Consider the following 23310-nt stretch of genomic DNA (forward strand, 5'->3'; position numbering starts at 1 on the left):
AAATAAGGAAACCACAAGGAACTGACATTCTGACAACCTGAATCTGCTTGGAAACAATGTTGTATTTGCTTTTACTGACTTTTTTTTTTTAATAATACCTATTCTATGTTTGTTTGCCAGAATATGATAAAAATGGCTTTCTTACACCCTACTGACTTTGTTATAAACTGAAACCACCTTTTTGAACAGCATTATGAAATATATATCAAGAAGCTTTAAAAGCTATATGCCCAATTTTTTGTTACTTTTTAATATCTGTATTTTTTATCAAAGTAGTCCCTCTTATCTACCCTATGGAAATATGCATAAAACTCCTTTTACAAAAGGAGATAAAAGAGTTATTTATAAAAATGTTTATTTTAGTATTACTGATAAAAGTTAGAAACTATGTGGGATAAAGTTTAAAATATTACAAATTATAGCATTTCTATCTACTATTCAACCATTAAAAATCATGTTTTGGAAAAGCATTTTATAATATGGGAAAATCCTCAAACTATTAAGAATTAAACAAATTCTATATAATTAAGAATATAAAACTGTACATATATACGATCTTACAACAGGAGAAACTGGAAAACAAACTAACTTTTAAGTCTTGATTTCTAGAACATGAAATTATGAATGATTTTACTTTCTTCCTTCTTATTTATTGGGTTCTTTATATTTTCCTGCTATTTACATGTGCTCCTTTTGAAATTGGGGAGAAAGCTATTTAAAAGAAATGAAACAAAAATAAGTACCAAAATACTACAGAAGTATACAGTACTTTTGTAGCCATGACCACCTAGAAGATAGTAAATATGTTTTGTGGCTCAAGACGTTACCAGAATAAATGAATGTATGAATGAACAAAAGAGAGACTGAAATGAGGATTCTGGAGTAGAAAAACTGGAATGAAAAAAGACTAACCTACAAGGAACTACTGTATAGCACAGGGAACTATGCTCAATATTTTGTAATAACCTAAAAGGAAAAAGAATATACATATAGAAGTGAATATACATAACTGAATCACTGTGCTGTACACCTAAAACTAACATGACATTATAAATCAACTATAACTTAATAAAATAAAAGATTTACTATTATAACATCACCTAATGGCCCATTTGTTGCCAAAAGGGCCACCTTATTACAGACCACAGTCAGTGGTTAGCGCTCAGTCTCAGGATGCAATGAGACAACTCCCTCCATCAACCAACACCCTCCACCGCGTGGGTCACAAAGCAATCTTTCTTTCTCACTAGCCTTCTCATAAGTGTCAGCTGAGCTGGTCCCAAGAGATAGGCAGGAGTTAGAAAACGGATGGGGCAGACTGCGTCTAAAAATTGCAAGATAAACACATTAGAGCTAAAGTAATAAGAACTTGGCACTGCGGAAGGGGTGGAACACAGGTGACAGACACCTCGGGCCCCCCTCCCAACTTGCGGCTCTTAAAATCTCTGCAAAATGAAACGGGACCATGCCTAGGGCAGTCACTCACCGAACCCCGTGAAGCCCATGGTGACCGCCAGCTGCGGGTCCGGTCCTGATGCCTCTGAGCCTGTCACTGGGACAAGAGAAAAGAGAAAAGGCCTTGTTAGTGCGGAGCCCCCAGCGCCGCCGGCCCTGCCCGACCCACCCCGCCGGCTCTCGCCTCACTGAACCCACCGCCGCTGGGTCCGGGGCGCTCCATGGTCTGCCACCCGCCACAGAACCAGCAACACCCACAGCCCAAACAGCTGCTAAACAGTAGCAGCAAACCAGGCAGGAAGCATCGCCTCCGAGCGTCAGCCTCGCCGCCAAGGCCAAGAGCGGCGCCTTCCGCGGAGGGACAGAGGCCTCCTAAGCAGCGCCGCCCTAGCGGGCTGGCGGAGTATAAGCGCCACAGAAGCTGGCTTCAGATTGAACCCACGGGAAGGGGAATATTATCTGCAGTTTCTGTAACACTTTTTACTTTGTAAGACGCGTTTATCGGGGCTTCTCTGGTGGTGCAGCGGTTAAGAATCCGTCTGCCAACTCAGGGGACATCGATTCGAGCCCTGGTCTGGGAAGACCCCACATGCCGCAAAGCAACTAAGCCCTTGTGCCACAGCTACTGAGCCTGCTCTGTAGAGTCCACGAGCCACAATTACTGAGCCCACACGCCACACCTACTGAAGCCCACGTACCTAGAGCCCGTGCTCCAAAACAAGAGAAGCCACTGCAATGAGCAGACTGCGCACTGCAACGAAGAGTAGTCCCCACTCGCTGCAACCAGAAAAAGTCCGCACACAGCAACGAAGACCCAATGCAGCCAAAAAAAAAAAAAAAAAAGACGCGTTTACTGGCAAGGTGACACTTAATCCTCAGAATTCTAAAGATGGTTTCAAATTCCACGTCACAACTAACCATTAAGAGACTATCATTTGCTAAGTTTTGGTATGCTGTCAGAGAATATTCACAAGTGTCTAAAAAGGTTATTAAAATACTCCCTTTTCCAGCTACATAACTCTGTGAGGCCCCCTTTTCTTCGTGTACTTCAACTAAACAAGTAACAACAAGAGATATGAAATCTGGTTATCTCTTATTTAGCCAAACATTTAAGAGATCTGCAAAAATGTAAAATAACAGCATTCTTCTAATGGTTTAGTTTTAGATACTATGGTGATTTTTCATAAAGTATGTGTTATTTATATTAATGAGGATTAGGCTTATTCTTTTAAATAAGTTATTTTTTAAATTTCTCATTTTTATGAGATATTAGCAATTATTAACAAAAATAAACCTGTGAAATAAAATTCATATTTTATCGCAAGACAAGAAAAATTCAAACACAAAAACATTTCTCTGCCTTTTGACCTCCTCTCTCCTCTCTACTGTGCATCGTGTATATGCATTTTGTATCAACCAAACCTCCTCCATCAGCGGAAATACCTGCTCAACCATAAAGAGCAACATTCTCCTAGCATCAACAAGACAACTCCCTAAAAGATAACGTTCCTTCTTAATCTTGAAAGTGGCCAAGATGATGGTTAGATCTGGATTGTGTAAACTGTCAGTAATACATCATTTAATGTACAGCCCTCTGTTTCGAAAAACTTATATAACTGTGTTTTGACTTCTAATGAGCGGAACAGTCCTTAGAGCTTTCTGAGATGCTGTTTCGGGTTATAATCCTCAGCTTGGCACAAATAAAATTTTCCATTTCTTTTTTAGATCGACTGATTAACTTTTTATCAACAATCCACACAAAAACCAAACCTCTTTGGACTCCTTAATAATTTTTAAAGGTATCAAAAGTTTTAGAATCTTTATTCTTGAGATGTCTTCAGCAAAATTTTCACATAAAAGGCTGGATGGTAAATATCTGAGGCTTTGAGTCCATGTGGTCTGTGTACCAACTATTCAACTCAACAGTTGCAGCTGAAAAGCAGCCATTGCAATATGTAAATGAATGGAGGGTCTTGGACTTAGATCCTTGGAAATGCTGTTGCCGTGTGCAGGACTATTAGACCAGTATTGTTAGATATCCAATTTGTAGAGTTGAAAACTTTCTATTGTACTTTTTTGGTCTCAAATTAAAAACAAACCAACCCTGTGACAGACTGTCAGTTTTCAATCTGTAGTCTACCAAATAAAACTGACAACTGGCGACCCCTCTGCCTATTTATCTACCAGTAATACAAATCTAATTTTTCTTGGTATACTTGCTATGAAGTCTTAAATTATATGTATAGATCTGTAATATCACAGTATTTTTAATATTCAGAAATTTAGTCAACCCTTTATTTGAGGCAGTAAAAAGTAATTCAAATAGCAAAAGATCAATTCAGAGCAATTCAGCTATTGATTTGCTAAACTATGAATATAATCGGATGTAACTTAGGTGAGACTCTAAATAAGGACTAATTCTAAGTATTCTAAATAAGGACTGCTCTTTGAAGACTACTGCGTTGTTTTAACCACTCCAGCTGCCTTCTGCATGAAATGAAGCCCATCCTGCCTCTCCTCACTCATTTCTCTTATCCTTTCACTGCAATTAATACATACCCCATAGACAAAATATGGTGATGTACTCTTTTTTTTTTTGCCTGTGTGTCCCTGCATAAAGCGCCTTGAGAAGAGGAATGTTGTTTCAGTTTGATATTCCCTGCACAGGTACAATGCCTGACACAAATTCAGAATTCAGTTGCTGTAGAAGATAATATATTAGGTGGCCTACTCTATACCAGTCCCTCTACTATGCGCTGGGGATGAAGTAGTGAATTAGAACCACCTGCTTCCCCTCTGAAATGGGAAATAAAGCAAGGCATCAGGTCCCTGTACGCTGTGAAGATTCCATAACATAATTTTTCACAGTAACGTCCCACAAAGTCAAATGGTAACGACACTGAAATAGAAAACCTGATGAATTTTAATTTACACCGAAGCCCATATTTCTAGTGAAATTTTGGTTTATATGTAAACTTTTTTTAACAAACAGCTACCAACTCCTATCCACTCTCAGAAGACAAGTTATTTGCAGCACCAAATTGACACGCATACTCAAAATAGTTGCAGTTGCAGGTTTCCGATCCCCGAAGCTCGAGGCACTCAGATCCAAGCGCGCGCTAAACCCACCAGAACCCGAGCAGCCTGCGCTGCCCCCGCACTAACCGGCTCGCACTTTCCCGGACCCCGCTCCCTCCTGCTCCCCACCCCTACCGACCCCGTCCCATCCCTCCCCTTCCCCAGTCCCTCCCCTTTCCCCTTCCTCCCTCCTTCCCTCCCTTCCTCCACTCCCACCAACGATTTCCCCTCCCGCCCAGAACAACCAGCCTGCCCACTTCGAAGCACCTCCCGCTCACTAGCTCCACCCCCAACGTCCAGCCCCCTCTAACAGCTTCCTCTTCCCAGCGCCGAAAAGCTGGCTTCATATTCCCCACCCTAAGAACCGGAAGTACGTCATGCGCTGGCGCCGGGGCACTTGTTTGGCGCGCGCGCCCTAAGCTTTGGGGCTGAGCTAGCGTCTTGGGATTTCTCTTGTTTCTCCTTGCTTTTTGACTTTCTCCAGTCGCTGTTGTCCCCGATTTTCGATATGCCGTCTTCTTTGCTGGGCTCGGCAATGCCGGCGTCCACGTCGGCCGCAGCCCTGCAGGAAGCTTTGGAAAATGCGGGGCGGCTCATCGACCGTCAGTTACAAGAAGACCGCATGTACCCGGACCTTTCCGATCTGCTTATGGTGTCTGCCCCAAGTGAGTGATCGTTGCCCAGTTGGTGACTGTTTCTCATCCCAAAGGACTCTCGTCTGACTCCCTAAATAGATCCTTATCCGCAGGGTGACTCGGCGAAGATATCCTGAGATCTGGGACGCTGTTTGCTGCATTTTGAAGGGCGGAAAAAAGCCCATTTTCAATGTTTTTCCTTCTCTTACTTTCTTCATTACAGGCACCTCAGGGGATAGGAATGAGGAGCAAGCCCCCATTTGAAGCAGAAAGAGGCAAAGTTTCCAGCCTTGATGAGCTTCTCATTGCCTCCAAGTGTGTATCGCTAAGACCAGATGAGAAGGATCACCTGATCCAATCCTTATCCTTGTTAATACCTCATATTAATGTTGGAGTAAAATTGAAGAGCATACGAAGTTAATTTGGAAATTTACTATGTTCGCTCAGAGATATGCTTTATTATGTATGGAGTTAGTGTAATGTGAAGTCCTTAGAGGTGTTAAAAAGAACTACCAGCGGAATGAAGGGAAATCAGCACTGATGATGGGTGAACGGAGGGTAAAGCAGATTTTTGTGCCAACAAAGAGAGGTGTCCGTAAAATATTCTGTTTATCTGTTTTAAATTAAGGCCAGGCTCCGCAAACCATATAGAATCACACAAGTTGCTAGAAAAAAAGTGACCCCCTTTGTGAGGTGGAAATTGGAGAAGAGTAAATAGGATAAAAACAAGATTTTTGGTAAGCAAGAACCAAGATAATCTAACCAGGTTAATCTGCAATGTAAACCTAAAAGACAGCTTTGACGATTTATAAAAAGTCATTAATTGACTTATAATCAGAGAAAAGACAGAAACAAAGCAAAGAATATTTACTCCTGGCAGCTACTTACCAGTGGGCTTGTCTTAAAAGAACTGAGTGGCCTGTTAGCAACTCTCATCCTGAATAGCGCTCTTCCCTTTGTACTCCTTATTTCTGAAAGCAAGGTGTACAAACAGTCCATACATTCTGGTCTTCTCATCATATCTGACCCCAGTCCAACCTATCCACCTTTACACACATCTACCTCTTCAACCAAATTTCCTTTCACTCTTCCATCCTTTTCTTGACCTCCTTGTTCCAGTTATGCCGAATTTAACAGGTTTCCCATAAGAAGCCTCTCTTCAGGATTTCATTTTACATATACTCTTTATCATTTCTAGAATGTTCTTCATGGCCTGACAAGCTATTCTTCCAGACTCCATTAAATGCCACTTTCTCTGTGAAGGCTTTCTCAACCAGAAATAACTCTGGTGAGGTTTATATCCTCACCAGAGTTATTAATTCCATCCTTTGTGTTCCTACTGCAGTTTAACATGTGTAATGTTCTATTAAAATTATGTTTTAAGAGTAAATGGAACGTCTGGGATTTGCTTCAAAAAATACATTAGGGAAAAAGCGGATAGTGACTGACATATATGAAACATGACTGGGCATGTTACTGGTAATTTTTGAAACTGGATACTCAATACATAGGGATTGATTGCATTTGTTCTCTAGTTGTATAAATTTAAAAATTTTTCATAATACATTTAAAAATTTGTTTTATATGTCAGTTTCCCCCAACATCTTTGTACTTTAGAGAGGCTGAAAAGGTGCCTGAGTAAATAATAATAGTAAATAGTCAGAACTAAAACACCTTGCTCAGGACTAGGAAGGACAGGCTGAATAGACCAGCCTGCTCTTGCCCTTAGTGTCTGGGCTTTAGAGGAAGAGAAGGTTACCAGTTGAGAGCAGTTTATAGAGTAGTCTGATTCTCTCCCACTCCCCCCCCAATAAAATATTGCTTTTGTGGAATTACAGGCATACCTCATTTTATTGTGGTTTGTTTTATTGCGCTTTGCAGATACTGGTTTTTTTAACAGTAGATTGGTGGCACCCCTGCCTTGTCAGGTGACAGCATTTTTTAGTAATATTTTTTTAAACTAAGGTGTGTGCATTGTTTTTTTAGACATAATGCTGTTGCACACTTAGATGTCAGTATAGTGTAAACATAACTTTTACATGCACTGGAAAACAAAAAAATTTATGTGACTTGCTTCTGGGCATGTTCATTTTATTGCAGTGGTCTGGATCCAAACCCACAACGTCTCTGAGGTTTGCCTTTATTTGTATATTGGTCTGAGGGTGGGGGGTGGATACGTAATGGGAAAAGGCATGGATTGTTTTAATCTTTAAACTTTTAAGTGGGAAAGGAAATGCTGTTTTTTCCCCAGTCAGTATTTTGTTTGTCCACAGTTTTTATCTGAGAATAACAAAGCTGTTTTATAATTTTTTTCCCATTTCAGATTAGTAAAATAATAGGAAAACACTATAAATTATTGAACTAAGCATTTCTTTTCTTATGGAGAAAGTCTTTGTGAAAGATAACCTTCTGTTCAGTGTTGAAACCAGTAATTGCACCCCATCTTAACATTGGAATTTATCAGGCCTCCTTTGTGTCAGATCAGAACTACTTTATTCTCTCTATTCCTTTAGAACCAGATGCACAATTTTTTTGTAGCTTGCAATACTTCTGTATGCCCATTTGACGTCCAATACATTATTATTTTAAATAAATGCTTTTTATTTTATTTTATTTTTTTGTAGATAATCCCACTGTTTCTGGCATGTCAGATATGGATTATCCTCTACAAGGACCTGGTTTGCTGTCAGTACCCAACCTGCCAGAGATCAGTTCCATTCGAAGAGTTCCTCTCCCACCTGAACTTGTTGAACAGTTTGGACGTATCCTATTACTTTGTATTTAACTCTTTAAAAAATTTAAAAATTGGTATTCTCATTATTATAATTCTAGTTTTGTGTTTAATTAGCACATTGTGTATAAGTTCATATAAGGTTTTATTTAAAATACATTTTAAGTATGTGGGTAGTTTGCCATGTGCCTAGAAAACATGTAAAATTGAGTGTTGAAAATTGAGTCACATTTTAATTGTTTGGGGACATTAAGGAGAGTAAATTGTTTACAAACAACTCTGTATTTTTGAATGATATATGGCAAGGCATTACTTTCCAATTAAGTGCTATACAGGGAATTTTTTACTACCACTCTTTTTCAGTTCAAAGACCCATGATTTTTGTTTTTACTTTTTCCTGTATGTTAGCATTTTAGAACTGGGAAGTGGCTCTGAAAATGTTTAAAATAAAGCTGCAAGGTATTTTCTCCTGGAAATACCCCCCAAAAAGTTTTTGGTGTGTTTTTACACTTACTGGTGTCTTAGAATTGAAGTTTATAATTTATTGTATTTGTAAGGATTACAGTAAGAATCTGTATCTAAAGGTATAAGAAACTGAAATATTGATACTAATGCCATCTTCATAGACTGAGAAGTTAGAGGAGTTTTCTTATCCTCTAAAAATAAGATTTTATTTGTTTTTCTTACAGTGTGGCCATACCCTATAAAAGGACTATATTTATGGTTCTTTGCTAGGAAGCTTTTATAAAAATCAGTCTGTAACTCTCATAATAAAGACATCAAGATGCTATATAAAAATTTAATCTGACTTTTAAAAGTATGTTAATCTGTTCAGGGTAAAGGGCTTCATATTTCAATACAGTGTGATTTAGAAAACAAAGAAATGAAAAATTAGGGAAAATGCTTGTAAAATAAATAGGAAAACTAGTAAAATCTAATCTATATTTTCATTGTTTCTCTGAGACTTTGTAAAATAGTGTTATTAAATAAATAATACACCTTATTATATACTCTACCTTTACTTAGTTTCTTAATATTCTTTAATTCTCTGGTAATACTATACTATCTACAAGAGATATATTTCTTTAATTCGGAAATTATTTTGTTTTCACAATTGTTTCATTATCTTATAATTACGTAAATAATTCTTTGTCTATTTTTCAGTTTATACGAGGCTTGTAGATTGTCACCTGGCTGTGACTTTAGCATGCCAACTGTTTTTCTTTGTTTTTTGTTTTTTTATAAATTTATTTATTTTTATTTTTGGCTGCGTTCGGTCTTTGTTGCTGAGTGCAGGCTTTCTCTGCTTGTGGCGAGCGGGGGCTTCTCTTGTTGCAGAGCATGGGCTCTAGACTTGCGGGCTTCAGTAGTTGTGGCGCGCGGGCTTCGTCGCTCCGTGGCATGTGGGATCTTCCTGGACCAGGGATCGAACCCGTGTCCCCTGCATTGGCAGGCGGATTCTTAATCACTGCACCACCAGGGAAGTCCCTGTTTTTTGTTTTTTTTTGTTTTTTTTTTAATCACTCTTTTATACCATTGGAAAAACTGGTCCAGTGAAAGAGTTTATACTGTTAAAGTCCAATGGTATTACTCAGAATCAATATTTTTTTTAAGTTAGTAATGGCAAAAACATTACATTTGTTATTTAGAGTACATTTTAAATGGTCAGATAGCTTTATTTAGAAGTTATAATAAATATTTCTGTCATACACTATGGCTTTCATTAAACTCATTGGAAATAAAGATAATTCATTTGCTCTTTTGATTGAAGAGTGAATAAGTCATGATTTTTTAATCATACATTTTATTTTATTTTATTTTATTTTATTTATTTATTTTTTGCGGTACGCGGGCCTCTCACTGTAGTGACCTCTCCCGTTGCGGAGCACAGCCTCCGGACGTGCGCAGGGTCAGCGGCCATGGATCACGGGCCTAGCCACTCCGTGGCATGTGGGATCTTCCCGAACCAGGGCACGAACCCCTATCCCCTGCATCGGCAGGCAGACTCTCAACCACTGCGCCACCAGGGAAGCCCTAATCATACATTTTAAATCAAAATCTTTTGAAACAAGTTTAAGAAAAATAAGATTGAAATCTTTCTACCTTACATCCACACTACCTCAGATATGCAGTGTAACTGCATGATGGGCGTGTTCCCTGCTATCAGTAGAGCTTGGCTCACAATCGACAGTGACATATTCATGTGGAACTATGAAGATGGGTATGTATTTATGACTGGTTTGCTTTAGCATGATTAGAATTTAAATTATCTTTATTACAACTAGTATTCTACTCATTAAAAGCTGCCTGGTTTATCTTTCATTCTTCTAACATCCGGGTCAGTGCTTCTCAGTATACGTACCAACCTGGGGTTGGGGTTAAAATGTGGATTATGTTTTAGTCATTAAGGCTCAGGAGTCTGCATTTGTAACAAGCTCCCAGGTGATGCTGGGGATCTGGGTACCACTCTGAGTAGCAGCAGTCTTATTTCCCAAACTCCTATAATAATGATAGTCTAGCAGTAATTCTTTGAGGGACGGTTTGAGATTTTTAAAGACCTCTGTTTTCCCTGCATATATCATGGAGTGGGAGGATGTTAGTTTATTGAAATATCTTAACAGTTTTGTTGTTATTCTGTGGGCTTGACCTTGTGTAAATTAAATGTGTATAAAAGAGTCTGAGTGAAGGCCCAAGGCATTCTTGCTTAAATAAACTTTATTGATCTGATGATCTTACTCTTGGCTATTTGGAGAAAAATTTTACCTTCCAGTTCTCCATCATATTATCTTTAGGTGAGGGGTGAGATAACCAGAGGAAGATACATATTAAGATGTAACTCTTGCTCCTGAGTAGTTAACATACTTGTTAGAAACATACAGTGTCATTGAATCAAAATTGACACAATATGAGAACTTGTAGCTTAAACCATTTTTGTTTGCTGTTCTTTTTTTTTTTTTTTTTTTTTGCGTTACGCGGGCCTCTCACTGCTGTGGCCTCTCCCGTTGCGGAGCGCAGGCTCAGCGACCATGGCTCACGGGCCCAGCCGCTCCGCGGCATATGGGATCTTCCCGGACCGGGGCACGAACCCGTGTCCCCTGCATCGGCAGGCGGACTCTCGACCACTGTGCCACCAGGGAAGGCCCTGCTGTTCTTTTTTAATTAGAAATTTTCCTAGCTATTTTTATTGTTGAAATGGTATATAGTCATAATAGTAGTGATTTAAGGTTGTGATTGTTCATGTATCATGAACGTTGCCCCAGTTTGTTATATTACACATAACATATTCATTTTTATACTAAAGAGTAGAACCTGTTCATTTAGGCATTGATCTCTTCAAGAAAACCTAATGCAAGAAAATTACAAAATAGATAAATGTGAGAATAATTTCATTGAAAAGGGTTTCACTTTAATGAAATTTTATATTTCATTGACTTCTAACTTATTCATTTAAAAAACCACATTGAGCTTATCATGTATCACTTTTTGTGCTTGAATAGTACTGAATAAACATAGTCCCTGCCCACATGGAAAGTGTGGTTCAACCTCATTGTGTGTTCAAACTAAACTCATTTAAAGAAAAATTATTTGAACATTGTGTTTATTGAAAAAATCAAGGCACAGGTACTGGATATAAATCTTTACTTCCTAATAAATTCAATTCTATAAAAACCTTAGCCTTCATTTCAGTTATTCCGATAGCATTCTATTATAAATCCCAGTTCCATCTGGATGATAGAAACGTAATGTTCAATTCACTTTTCTCTAATCCCCAGCTCTCCCAATATTGTTCTTAGTTCTGGGGGCCGTGTCAGTTGTTGAAGGAGCCTGTGTAATTCCACAGCATTGGGAAAATGGGGAAACCTGGCCCCACGTAGGTTGCCATGTAGGTGTTTTCTGTCCACTTGTGCGGCCCTTTGCAGGACAACCAGTTTTCCTCAAAGTCTGGATCATTTTTTTTTTCTTGGTATTTATCCTGCTTGCTGTTCTCTGAGCTTATTGGATCTAGGTTTGAAGTCTTTGTTATTTTTGAAAATTTTTCAACCATTGTCTTATTAAAGTATTTGTGCTTTCCTGTTCTCTTCCTTTCTCTTCTGAGATTTGTTATACTTTTGTTAGACTGCTTGATGTTTTCCAGCAAATTTTGGATGCTCTGTTTGGATGCTCCACTCCTTTTTCTCTTTTTATTTCAATTTGGACAATTTCTATTGACCTTTAACTTTATGTTTACTGATTCTTTCGTCAAGTCTACTGAAAAGTCCATATAAGGTATTCTTTGTGCTGTGCTTTTTATTTCTAACATTTTCACTGGCTTATTTCTAATTATTTTCATTGCTCTGCTGAAATGCCTTACCTGTTTATACATATTGCTCATCTTTTTTATTAGAGCCTATACTATATTGATTATATTTATTTTAAATTTCCTGTCTGATAGTTCAGACATCTGACTCTGCTTCTGTTGATTGCTTTGTTTCTTGACACTGGGGCTTTTTTTTTGCTTGCTCTTTTGCTCATGTTTTGTTACTCAAAGCCAGACACCATGTATAGGACAGTGAATACTGCAATAAATACCCTTTATCCTTAGAAGTGGGCACGTCTCTTCCTTTGCTAGAGCCTAGCACGTAGGCCTTTATTGTGAGGGAGTTGACTTTTTCCAACTCAGGAGTTAAGCCGAGTGTAGTTTTGTTGTTGCAGTGGTACCTTCAGTGGACCACAGGTTTCAAATTCCTTTAGAATTATTTTGCACTTAGCGTACAGATTGGGTTGCTGGATTTTTTCTCAGTGTTCCTGTTTCTCCCCCAGCAATAGGCTCTCCCTGTGAGCCTGTGCTTCTGAGAGGGTCCTCTTGCCCCTGCCGCAGCAGTAGACTGTTATTACTTGAGACTTGCAACCTGGTGGGGGGGATGTTTGGAATGGGGACCAGCATTCTGCTTTTTCCTGGTTTACGTTTAGCCTTAGGTAGGCCTGTGTGCCTGAGTCTTGGAACTAAAACAGTTTTGTTTGCTGATTCATTATATTCTATAGTCTTGAAGAACATTATAAAACTTTTTCCTTTACATGTATAACATGTTTTTTTTCAACTGTTGACAGAGGAGACCTTGCCTATTTTGATGGACTTAATGAGACTATTCTTGCTGTGGGACTTGTGAAACCAAAAGCTGGTAAGAAATAAAAATATAAAGATTAAATTATGTTTGTACATAAGATTCCAAATGTTTTAGGACTAAATGATATTATACTTTAAGTAATTAACTTTCCTATTGAAGTTTTGTTCTAAATTACTTCTAATTAGAAATACAAAAAGTGATTAGGAATATTTAACAATTTACTCACCTTATGGTATAAGTGAGTCTGCCTTTAAAATTGTTAAACTATACTTGAATTTTATCTTTCTTTTTGTTAGTCTTTTTTTTTTACCTCTTCAACTTTGCATAAGTTTTGTTTTTTCTTTTTTTACATGTTTATTGGAGTATACTTGCTTTACAATGGTGTGTTAGTTTCTGCTTTATGACAAAGTGAATCATTTATACATATACATATGTTCCCATATCTCCTCCCTCTTGCATCTCCGTCCCTCCCACCCTCCCTATCCCACCCATCCAGGTGGTCACAAAGCACCGAGCTGATCTCCCTGTGCTATGCGGCTGCTTCCCACTAGCTATTTATTCTACGTTTGGTAGTGTATATATGTCCATGCCATGCTCTCACTTTGTCACAGCTTACCCTTCCCCCTTCACATGTCCTCAGGTCCATTCTCTAGTAGGTCTGTGTCTTTATTCCCGTCTTACCCCTAGGTTCTTCATGACTTTTTTTTTCTTATATTCCATATATATGTGTTAGCATACAGTATTTGTCTTTCTCTTTCTGACTTTCTTCACTCTGTATGACAGACTCTAGATCCATCCACCTCACTACAAATAAGTCAATTTCATTTCTTTTTATGGCTTAGTAATATTCCACTATATATATGTGCCATATCTTCTTTATGCATTCATCCGATGATGGACACTTAGGTTGTTTCCATCTCCTGGCTATTGTAAATAGAGCTGCAATGAACATTTGGGTACATGACTATTTTTGAATTATGGTTTTCTCAGGGTATATGCCCAGTAGTGGGATTGCTGGGTCATATGGTGGTTCTATTTGTAGTTTTTTAAGTAACTTCCATACTGTTCTCCATAGTGACTACCAATTCACATTCCCACCAGCAGTGCAAGAGTGTTCCCTTTTCTCCACACCCTCTCCAGCATTTATTGTTTCTAGATTTTTTGATGATGGCCATTCTGACCGGTGTGAGATGATATCGCATTGTAGTTTTGATTTGCATTTCTCTAATGATTAATGATGTTGAGCATTCTTCATGGTTTGTTGGCAATCTGTATATCTCTTTGGAGAAATGTCTCTTTAGGTCTTCTGCCCATTTTTGGATTGGGTTGTTTGTTTTTTTGTTATTGAGCTGCATGAGCTGCCTGTAAATTTTGGGAGTTAATCCTTAGTTGCTTCATTTGCAAATATTTTCTCCCATTCTGAGGTTGTCTTTTGGTCTTGTTTATGGTTTCCTTTGCTGTGCAAAAGCTTTGAAGTTTCATTAGGTCCCATTTGTTTGTTTTTATTTCCATTTCCCTAGGAGGTGGGTCAAAAAGGATCTTGCTGTGATTTATGTCATAGAGTGTTCTGCCTATGTTTTCCTCTAAGAGTTTGATAGTTTCCGGCCTTACATTTAGGTCTTTAATCCATTTTGAGTTTATTTTTGTGTATGGTGTTAGGGAGTGTTCTAATCTCATACTTTTACATATACGTGTCCAGTTTTCCCAGCACCACTTATTGAAGAGGCTGTCCTTTCTCCACTGTACATTCCTGCCTCCTTTATCAAAGATAAGGTGACCATATGTGCAGGGGTTTATCTCTGGGCTTTCTATCCTGTTCCTTTGATCTATATTTCTGTTTTTGTGCCAGTACCATGCTGTCTTGATTACTGTAGCTTTGTAGTATAGTCTGAAGTCAGGGAGCCTGATTCCTCCAGCTCCGTTTTTCGTTCTCAAGATTGCTTTGGCTATTCGGGGTCTTTTGTGTTTCCATACAAATTGTGAAATTTTTTGTTCTAGTTCTGTGAAAAATGCCAGTGGTAGTTTGATAGGGATTGCACTGAATCTGTAGATTGCTTTGGGTAATAGAGTCATTTTCACAATGTTGATTCTTTCAATCCAAGAACATGGTATATCTCTCCATCTATTTGTATCATCTTTAATTTCTTTCATCAGTGTCTTATAATTTTCTGCATACAGGTCTTTTGTCTCTTTAGGTAGGTTTATTCCTAGGCATTTTATTCTTTTTGTTGCAGTGGTAAATGGTAGTGTTTTCTTGATTTCACTTTCAGAGTTTTCATCATTAGTGTATAGGAATGCCAGAGATTTCTGTACCTTAATTTTGTATCCTGCTACTTTACCAAATTCCATTAATTTAGCTCTAGTAGTTTTCTGGTAGCATCTTTAGGATTCTCTATGTATAGTAGCATGTCATCTGCAAACAGTGACAGCTTACGTCTTCTTTCCAATTTGGATCCTTTTATTTCCTTTTCTTCTCTGATTGCTGTGGCTAAAACTTCCAAAACTGTGTTGAATAAGAGTGGTAAGAAGTGGGCAAACCGTGTCTGTTCCTGATCTTAGGGAAATGGTTTCAGTTTTTCACCATTGAGGACGATTGTTGCTATGGGTTTGTCAGCTTATGGCCTTTATTTTGTTAGTGTTTCTTGATTTACCTGAAGTTTTTTTGCATTATACGTTTTTCACTAATTACTGAATTTAATGTTAAAACCATTTTTTGTCTCTGTATTTTTTTAGTCCTGATAGCCCATGGAAGGAGAACAGAGGTCAGAATAAATCCTAAGGGAAGTCCATGAGCATTGTTAACTTACAATTTCAACTTCAGTACACTAGATCTTTTATCATAGCCACTGATAAGCAGAGTTGATTGATTTAAATTTAATTACATCCCTTGAATGCAACTTCCTACAAGAGGAATAATAGATGAAATTTACTTGTCTACAAGACCTAAATAGGAATTTTGAAGGTCACCGCCATTTTGAAATTATACTAATTCACATAATATAAACACTGCAGTTTATACACTGTTTTTATGTGATTGCATTGGAAATGTATTCCTTTACATAGGAATTTTAAAGCAGTTTTTACCAGCTGTATGTTTCTTATCTTGTTCTTAATTTAAAAGTTTATTCATATACAAGTCACACACCTGTTCATGCTTTCTCTCATAATAATATTTAATTGTCCATCTGAAACAAATAGTAAAATTTGTATATTCAAATGTAAATTTCAGTACAGAAATGGAAATGGCATAGTCTTTGATTTGGCAGCAAAGGTGTTATCTTTGATAAATTTTCATAAAGCTCAAGCTTTTTTAAATCAAATCCTGAAATATCAGGTGTATTTTGAGGTCATTAAGTAGAAGGTCTGTGCCTTCAGCTCTGTTGACTTAATCCTTGAAACAAAAAATTGTGGCCTTTGCGCCCCTTGGTATTCATCAGTGAAAGTAGAACCAAGTGATAATAGGAGCTTTGTTGAATTTTCTGACATTTAACACCCAAACGTATACATATAAAGAGATGTCCTTTATCATAAGATAAGATATATTTCCTTTTATTCTTATCAGTGACACACTAGTTTTGGGTGTTATAACATGAAGAGAGTCATAATTACACATAACATCTCATACCACTCCATACTCTTTAAAGTTAAATGATACCTTAGAGTGAATTAAAATTTAAAATTTTGTTCTTGGTTTAATGCCCTCTCCGAAACTATAAATTATCCAGCTTTGGTACATAAACTCATTTGATCTATAAACTCATTTCTGTGTCTATGAATTTGACTATTCCAGGAACTTCATATAAGTGGAATTATATCTTTTTCTGACTGGCTTGTTTCACCTAGTATGATGTCCTCAAGGTTCATCGCTATTGTAGGATACGTCAGAATTTCCTTTTTTTTTTTGTAAAGGTCTAGTAATATTCCATGTATATACATACCACATTTGGTTTATCCATTTATCTATTGATGGTCGCTTGAGTTGTTTCCACCATTTGGGTATTATGAATAATGCTATGAACATGAGTATACAAATAGAAATTTTTATATTGTAGTAAACCTAAACTGTTTTGTAATGTAACACTGATTTTATTTTTATTTCTTTATTTTTTTTAACATCTTTATTGGAGTATAATTGCTTTAAAATGGTGTGTTAGTTTCTGCTTTATAACCAAGTGAATCAGCTATACATATACGTATATCTCCATAACTCCTCCCTCTTGCGTCTCCCTCCCATCCTCCCTATCCCACCCCTCTAGGTGGTCACAGAGCACCAAGCTGATCTCCCTGTGCTATGCGGCTGCTTCCCACTAGCTATCTGTTTTACATTTGGTACTGTATATATGTTCATGCCACTCTCTCACTTCGTCCCAGCTTACCGTTCCCCCTCACCATGTCCTCAAGTCCATTTTCTAGTAGGTCTGCGTCTTTATTCCCATCCTGCACCTAAGTTCTTCAGAACCATTTTTTTTTTTTAGATTCCATATATATGTGTTAGCATACGGTATTTGTTTTTCTCTTTCTGACTTACTTCACTCTGTATGACAGTCTCTAAGTCCGTCCACCTCACTACAAATAACTCAGTTATGTTTCTTTTCATGGCTGAGTAATATTCCATTGTATATATGTGCCATATCTTCTTTTTTTTTGCTTTAACATCTTTATTGGAGTATAATTGCTTTACAGTGTTGTGTTAGTTTCTGCTGTATAACAAAGTGAATCACCTATACGTATACTTATATCCCTGTATCCCCTCCCTCTTGTGTCTCCCTCCCACCCTCCCTATCCCACCCCTCTAGGTGGTCACAAAGCACTGAGCTGTTCTCCCTGTGCAATGCGGCTACTTCCCAATTGCTATCTGTTTTACATTTGGTAGTGTATATATGTCCACGCCACCCTCTCACTCTGTCCCAGCTTACCTTTGCCCCTCCCCGTGTCCTCAGGTCCATTCTCTAGTAGGTCTGCGTCTTTATTCCCGTCCTGCCCCTATGTTCTTCATGACCTTTTTTTTTTTCCAAAGAAACCTAATTTCATTTCTTTTTATGGCTGAGTACTATTCCATTGCATATATGTGCCACATCTTCTTTATCCATTCATCTGTTGATGGACACCTAGGTTGCTTCCATGTCCTGGCTATTGTAAATAGAGCTGCAGTGAACATTGTTGTCCATGATTCTTTTTGAATTATGATCCAGTAGTGGGATTGCTGGGTCGTATGGTAGTTGTATTTTTAGTTTTTTAAGGAACATCCATACTGTTCTCCCTAGTGGCTGTATCAATTTAAATTCCCACCAACAATGCAAGACGGTTCCCTTTTCTCTACACCCTCTCCAGCATTTATTGCTTGTAGATTTTTTAATGATGGCCATTCGGACCAGTGTGAGGTGATACCTCATTATAGTTTAGATTTGCATTTCTCTAGTGATTAGTGATGTTGAGCATCCTTTCATGTGTTTGTTGGCAATCTGTATATCTTCATTGGAGAAATGTCTCTTTAGGTCTTCTGCCCATTTTTGGATTGGGTTGTTGTTCTTTTGTTATAGAGCTGCATGAGCTGCCTGTAAATTTTGGAGGTTAATCCTTAATTGCTTCATTTGCAAATATTTTCTCCCATTCTGAGGGTTGTGTTTTCATCTTGTTTATGGTTTCCTTTGCTGTGCAAAAGCTTTGAAGTTTCATTAGGTCCCATTTGTTTATTTTTGTTTTTATTCCCATTTCTATAAGAGGTGGGTCAAAAAGGATCTTACTGTAATTTATGTCATAGAGTGTTCTGCCTATGTTTTCCTCTAAGAGTTTTTTACTGTCTGGCCTTACATGTAGATTTTTAATCCATTTTGAGATTATTTTTGTGTGTGGTATTAGGGAGTGTTCTAATTTTCATTCTTTTACGTTTAGCTGTCCAGTTTTCCCAGCAACACTTATTGAAGAGGCTGTCTTTTCTCCATTGTATAGTCTTGCCTCCTTTATGAAAGATAAGGTGACCATATGTGCATGAGTTTACCTCTGGGCTTTCTATCCTGTTCCATTGATCCATATTTCTGTTTTTGTGCCAGTACCATACTGTCCTGATTACTGTAGCTTTGTAGTATAGTCCTGAAGTCAGGGAGCCTGATTTCTCTAGCTCCCTTTTTCTTTCTCAAGATTGCTTTGGCTGTTCGGGGTTCTTTGTGTTTCCATACAAATTGTGAAATTTTTTGTTCTAGTCTTGTGAAAAATGCCATTGGTAGTTTGATAGGGATTGCAATTGAATCTGTAGATTGCTTTGGGTAGTATAGTCATTTGCACAATGTTGATTCTTCAATCCAAGAACATGGTATATCTCTCCATCTGTTTGTATGATCTTTAAGTTCTTTCATCAGTGTCTTGTAGTTTTCTGCATACAGGTCTTTTGTCTCCTTAGGTAGGTTTATTCCTAGGTATTTTATTCTTTTTGTTGCAGTGGTAAATAGGAGTGTTTCCTTAATTGCTCTTTCAGATTTTTCATTATTAGTGTTTAGGATTGCAAAAAGATTTCTGTGCATTACTTTTGTATCCTGCTACTTTACCAAATTCATTGATTAGCTCTAGTAGATTTCTGGTGGCATCTTTAGGATTCTCTATGTATAGTATCATGGCATCTGCAAACAGTGACAGCTTTACTTTTTCTTTTCCGACTTGGATTCCTTTTATTTCTTTTTCTTCTCTGATGGCTGTGGCTAAAACTCCCAAATTATGTTGAATAGTAGTGGTGAGATTGGACAGCCTTGTCTTGTTCCTGGTCTTAGAGGAAATGGTTTCAGTTTTTTACCATTGAGAATGATGTTGGCTGTGGATTTGTCATATATGGCCTTTATTATGTTGAGGTAAGTTCCCTCTGTTTCTACTTTCTGGAGAGTTTTTTTTTTTTTTTCTCGATACACAGCCCTCTCACTGTTGTAGCGTCTCCTGTTGCGGAGCACAGCCTCCAGACGCGCAGGGTCAGCGGCCATGGCTCACGGGCCCAGCCGCTCCGCGGCATGTGGTATCTTCCCCGACTGGGGCACGAACCCGTGTCCCCTGCATCGGCAGGCAGACTCTCAACCACTGTGCCACCAGGGAAGCCCAGTGTATGATCCTTTTAACGTGCTGTTGGATTCTGTTTGCTAGTATTTTGTTGAGGATTTTTGCATCTATGTTCATCAGTTATATTGGCCTGTAGTTTCCTTTTTTTGTGACATCTTTGTCTGGTTTTAGTATCAGGGTGATGGTGGCCTTGTAGAATGAGTTTGGGAGTGTTCCTTCCTCTGCTACATTTTGGAAGAGTTTGAGAAGGATAGGTGTTAGCTCTTCTCTAAATGTTTCATAGAATTCCCCTGTGAAGCCATCTGGTCCTGGGCTTTTGTTTGCTGGAAGATTTTTAGTCACAGTCTCAATTTCAGTGCTTATGATTGGTCTGTTTATATTTTCTGTTTCTTCCTGGCTCAGTCTCGGAAGGTTGTACTTTTCTAAGAATTTGTCCATTTCTTCCAGGTTGTCCATTTTATTGGCATATAGTTGCTTGTAGTAATCTTTCATGATCCTGTATATTTCTGCAGTGTCAGTTTTTACTTCTCCTTTTTTATTTCTTATTCTGTTGATTTGAATCTTCTCCCTTTTTTTCTTGATGAGTCTGGCTATTGGTTTACCAATTTTGTTTATCTTCTCGAAGAAGCAGCTTTTAGTTTTATTGATCTTTGCTTTTGTTTCCTTCATTTCTTTTTCATTTATTTCTGATCTGATCTATATGATTTCTTTCCTTCTGCTAACTTTGGGGGTTTTTTGTTCTTCTTTCTCTGATTGTTTTCGGTATAAGATTAGGTTGTTTATTTAAGATGTTTCTTGTTTCTTGAGGTAGGATTGTATTGCTATAAACTTCCCTCTTAGAACTGCTTTCCCTATATCGCATAGGTTTTGGGTCATCCTGTTTTCGTTGTCATTTGTTTGTAGGTATTTTTTTATTTCCTCTTTGATTTCTTCAGTGATTTCTTGGTTATTAAGTAGTGTATTGTTTAGCCTCCCTGTGTTTGTATTTTTTACAGGTTTTTTTTTCCTGTAATTGATATCTAGTCTCATAGCATTGTGCTCTGAAAAGATACTTGATACGATTTCGATTTTCTTAAACTTACCAAGGCTTGATTTGTGACCCAAGATATGATCTCTCCTGGAGAATGTTCCAAGAGCACTTGAGAAGAAAGTGTATTCTGTTGTTTTTGGATGGAATGTCCTATAAATATCAATTAAGTCCATCTTGTTTAATGTATCATTTAAAGCTTGTGTTTCCTTATTTATTTTCTTTTTTGAATCCGTCCATTGGTGAAAGTGGGGTGTTAAAGTCCTCTACTATGATTGTTGTAACACTAATTCTAAATGTCATTAAATACTGAAGTGTTTGTGTCTATGATTTGGGTTTTTTGTTTGTTTGGTTGGTTTGTTTTCTAATATGTACTTATTTAAATGATCATAAGTGGTAATGTTTTAGCATCAACATTAAATTACCTTCACACTTTTCATATGCTGGTTAACCCACAGCTCATATTAAAGGTAACCATATTCTGTTAATATGGCTTAAATGATGGGTGTTTTCCAGAAAATAGTGCCTAACTCATGTTTACTTTATCTTAGGCATATTTCAACCTCACGTACGACATCTTCTGGTTTTGGCAACCCCTGTGGATGTAGTGATTCTTGGACTCAGTTATACTAATTTGCAAACAGGTATAGCAACCCACATGTTGTGGGGGGTTTGGGGGTTTGTTTTTTTGGCCACACCCTGCATGGTATGTGGAACTTCCCCGACCAGGGATGGAACCCGCACCCCCTGCAGTGGAAGCGCTGAGTCTTAACCACTGGACCACCAGGGAAGTCCCCACATGTTGTGTTTTTTAAAATAAAAATATGTTGCCCAGTTTAATATTATAATTGAAAACTAATCTTTTTCACTAAGTTAACTTTCTGGTCTATTTGCTCATAGGAAAATATTTCCCTGTAGGTATGGTATCTTTCAGGTTAATAACTCCACCAGAAATTATTTTGGATTTATTTACCATATCAGTGTACATTTCTTAAATGTCCAATATAAAGGAAGGGTGGTAGAAGAGAAATAGTTGCCCCAGTAATTTTTAAATAATACCTTCAATTTCTTCATTTTTAATTTTTTGAATGGCCATTTTAACATATGGAACATTGAAATGTATATTATTCTTTCCTTTAAAGTAAGAAGCCATCAATTAATTTATTACATGCACATTCAGTGGTTTCTTTTGCATTCTACCAGTGTTTTAGGTAAAATAATGTTGAATTTCAGAGCCTCAAATTGATGATTATGGGGTGGGGTGGGGGGAAAAAAATTTAATGATTATTACTACCATATCCCTAGGCTTTTTTCCAAAATTTAATCCTTCAGGTTAGTTTTTTTATTTGATGTTTTACTATGTTATATATATATGTGCTATATATTTTACATATGTTATATATACATACTATAGGTTCTATTTAACATGAATTATAAAACTGTTCATATCAGACTTTTTATAGTAATTTTGAAATGTATGTTATACATACATTTTTTTGAAATTTTTGAGCATATCATGAATTCAGTAAGAATATCAATTCTGAAGATAATACAGTGATTGTTTTAAAACTTTTAAAAAGCTCTTAAAGTGATTCCTATATTATTTCTTTTAAAAAAAATAGGTTCTGGAGTTCTCAATGACAGTATGTGTGGTGGAATGCAGTTACTTCCAGATCCTTTATATTCTCTTCCTACTGATAATACTTACCTTTTAACAATAACTTCCACTGATAATGGCAGAATTTTCTTGGCTGGAAAGGATGGCTGTTTATATGAAGTAGCATACCAAGTAAGTCTGGCATTTGTAAACATTTTCATTTTCCTCCCTCTTGATGGAGTAAGAATAGATAAGCTTTTGGTTTTTTTTGTAATTAATTTTTTTATTGGAGGATAGTTGATTTACAGTGTTGTGTTAGTTTCTGATAAGCTTTAGTCTTTATCTTCTAATTATATAGCACGTTAATATATTCTTATGGAAAGTTAAACATGCAGTTAAAGTTGTAGTCCTTCATGACTACACCATACCTGTAAAACCCAGTCCTCCCCACAAAGGTAACAAAGGTAACATTATCAGTTCTGTATATGTCCTTATAGAATATGATGCATACATTTCTAAATACCTATAAATGTCTTTACATATCTATAGATAATATATATGTATTTATTTGTGTGTATACACGTATACAAATACATAGTATACTTTTGTGTATATGTTTTTACTTGTATTATTGCTTATGTTTT

At 37.3% G+C, this 23310-nt stretch overlaps 2 protein-coding genes across 2 annotated transcripts in view; one reads left to right on the top strand and one right to left on the bottom strand.

Annotated features, from left to right (window-relative positions):
* Positions 1-1769, bottom strand: part of WDR70 (WD repeat domain 70) — a 311155-nt gene extending 309386 nt beyond the window's left edge. Inside the window, 2 exon segments of the mRNA XM_032628142.1 lie at positions 1487-1552; positions 1654-1769. Coding sequence (XP_032484033.1) covers positions 1487-1552; positions 1654-1678 — 91 coding nt within the window. The 5' untranslated portion in view covers positions 1679-1769.
* A 3151-nt stretch (positions 1770-4920) lies between these two features.
* The window catches only part of NUP155 (nucleoporin 155), a 65945-nt gene continuing 47555 nt past the window's right edge, over positions 4921-23310 (top strand). Inside the window, exons 1-6 of the mRNA XM_032627681.1 lie at positions 4921-5198; positions 7793-7930; positions 10024-10120; positions 12988-13058; positions 21621-21713; positions 22692-22858. Coding sequence (XP_032483572.1) covers positions 5042-5198; positions 7793-7930; positions 10024-10120; positions 12988-13058; positions 21621-21713; positions 22692-22858 — 723 coding nt within the window. The 5' untranslated portion in view covers positions 4921-5041. The remainder of the gene's footprint in view (positions 5199-7792; positions 7931-10023; positions 10121-12987; positions 13059-21620; positions 21714-22691; positions 22859-23310) is intronic.

Source organism: Phocoena sinus, chromosome 3 (genome assembly GCF_008692025.1).
Source record: "Phocoena sinus isolate mPhoSin1 chromosome 3, mPhoSin1.pri, whole genome shotgun sequence".
NCBI lineage: Eukaryota > Metazoa > Chordata > Mammalia > Artiodactyla > Phocoenidae > Phocoena > Phocoena sinus.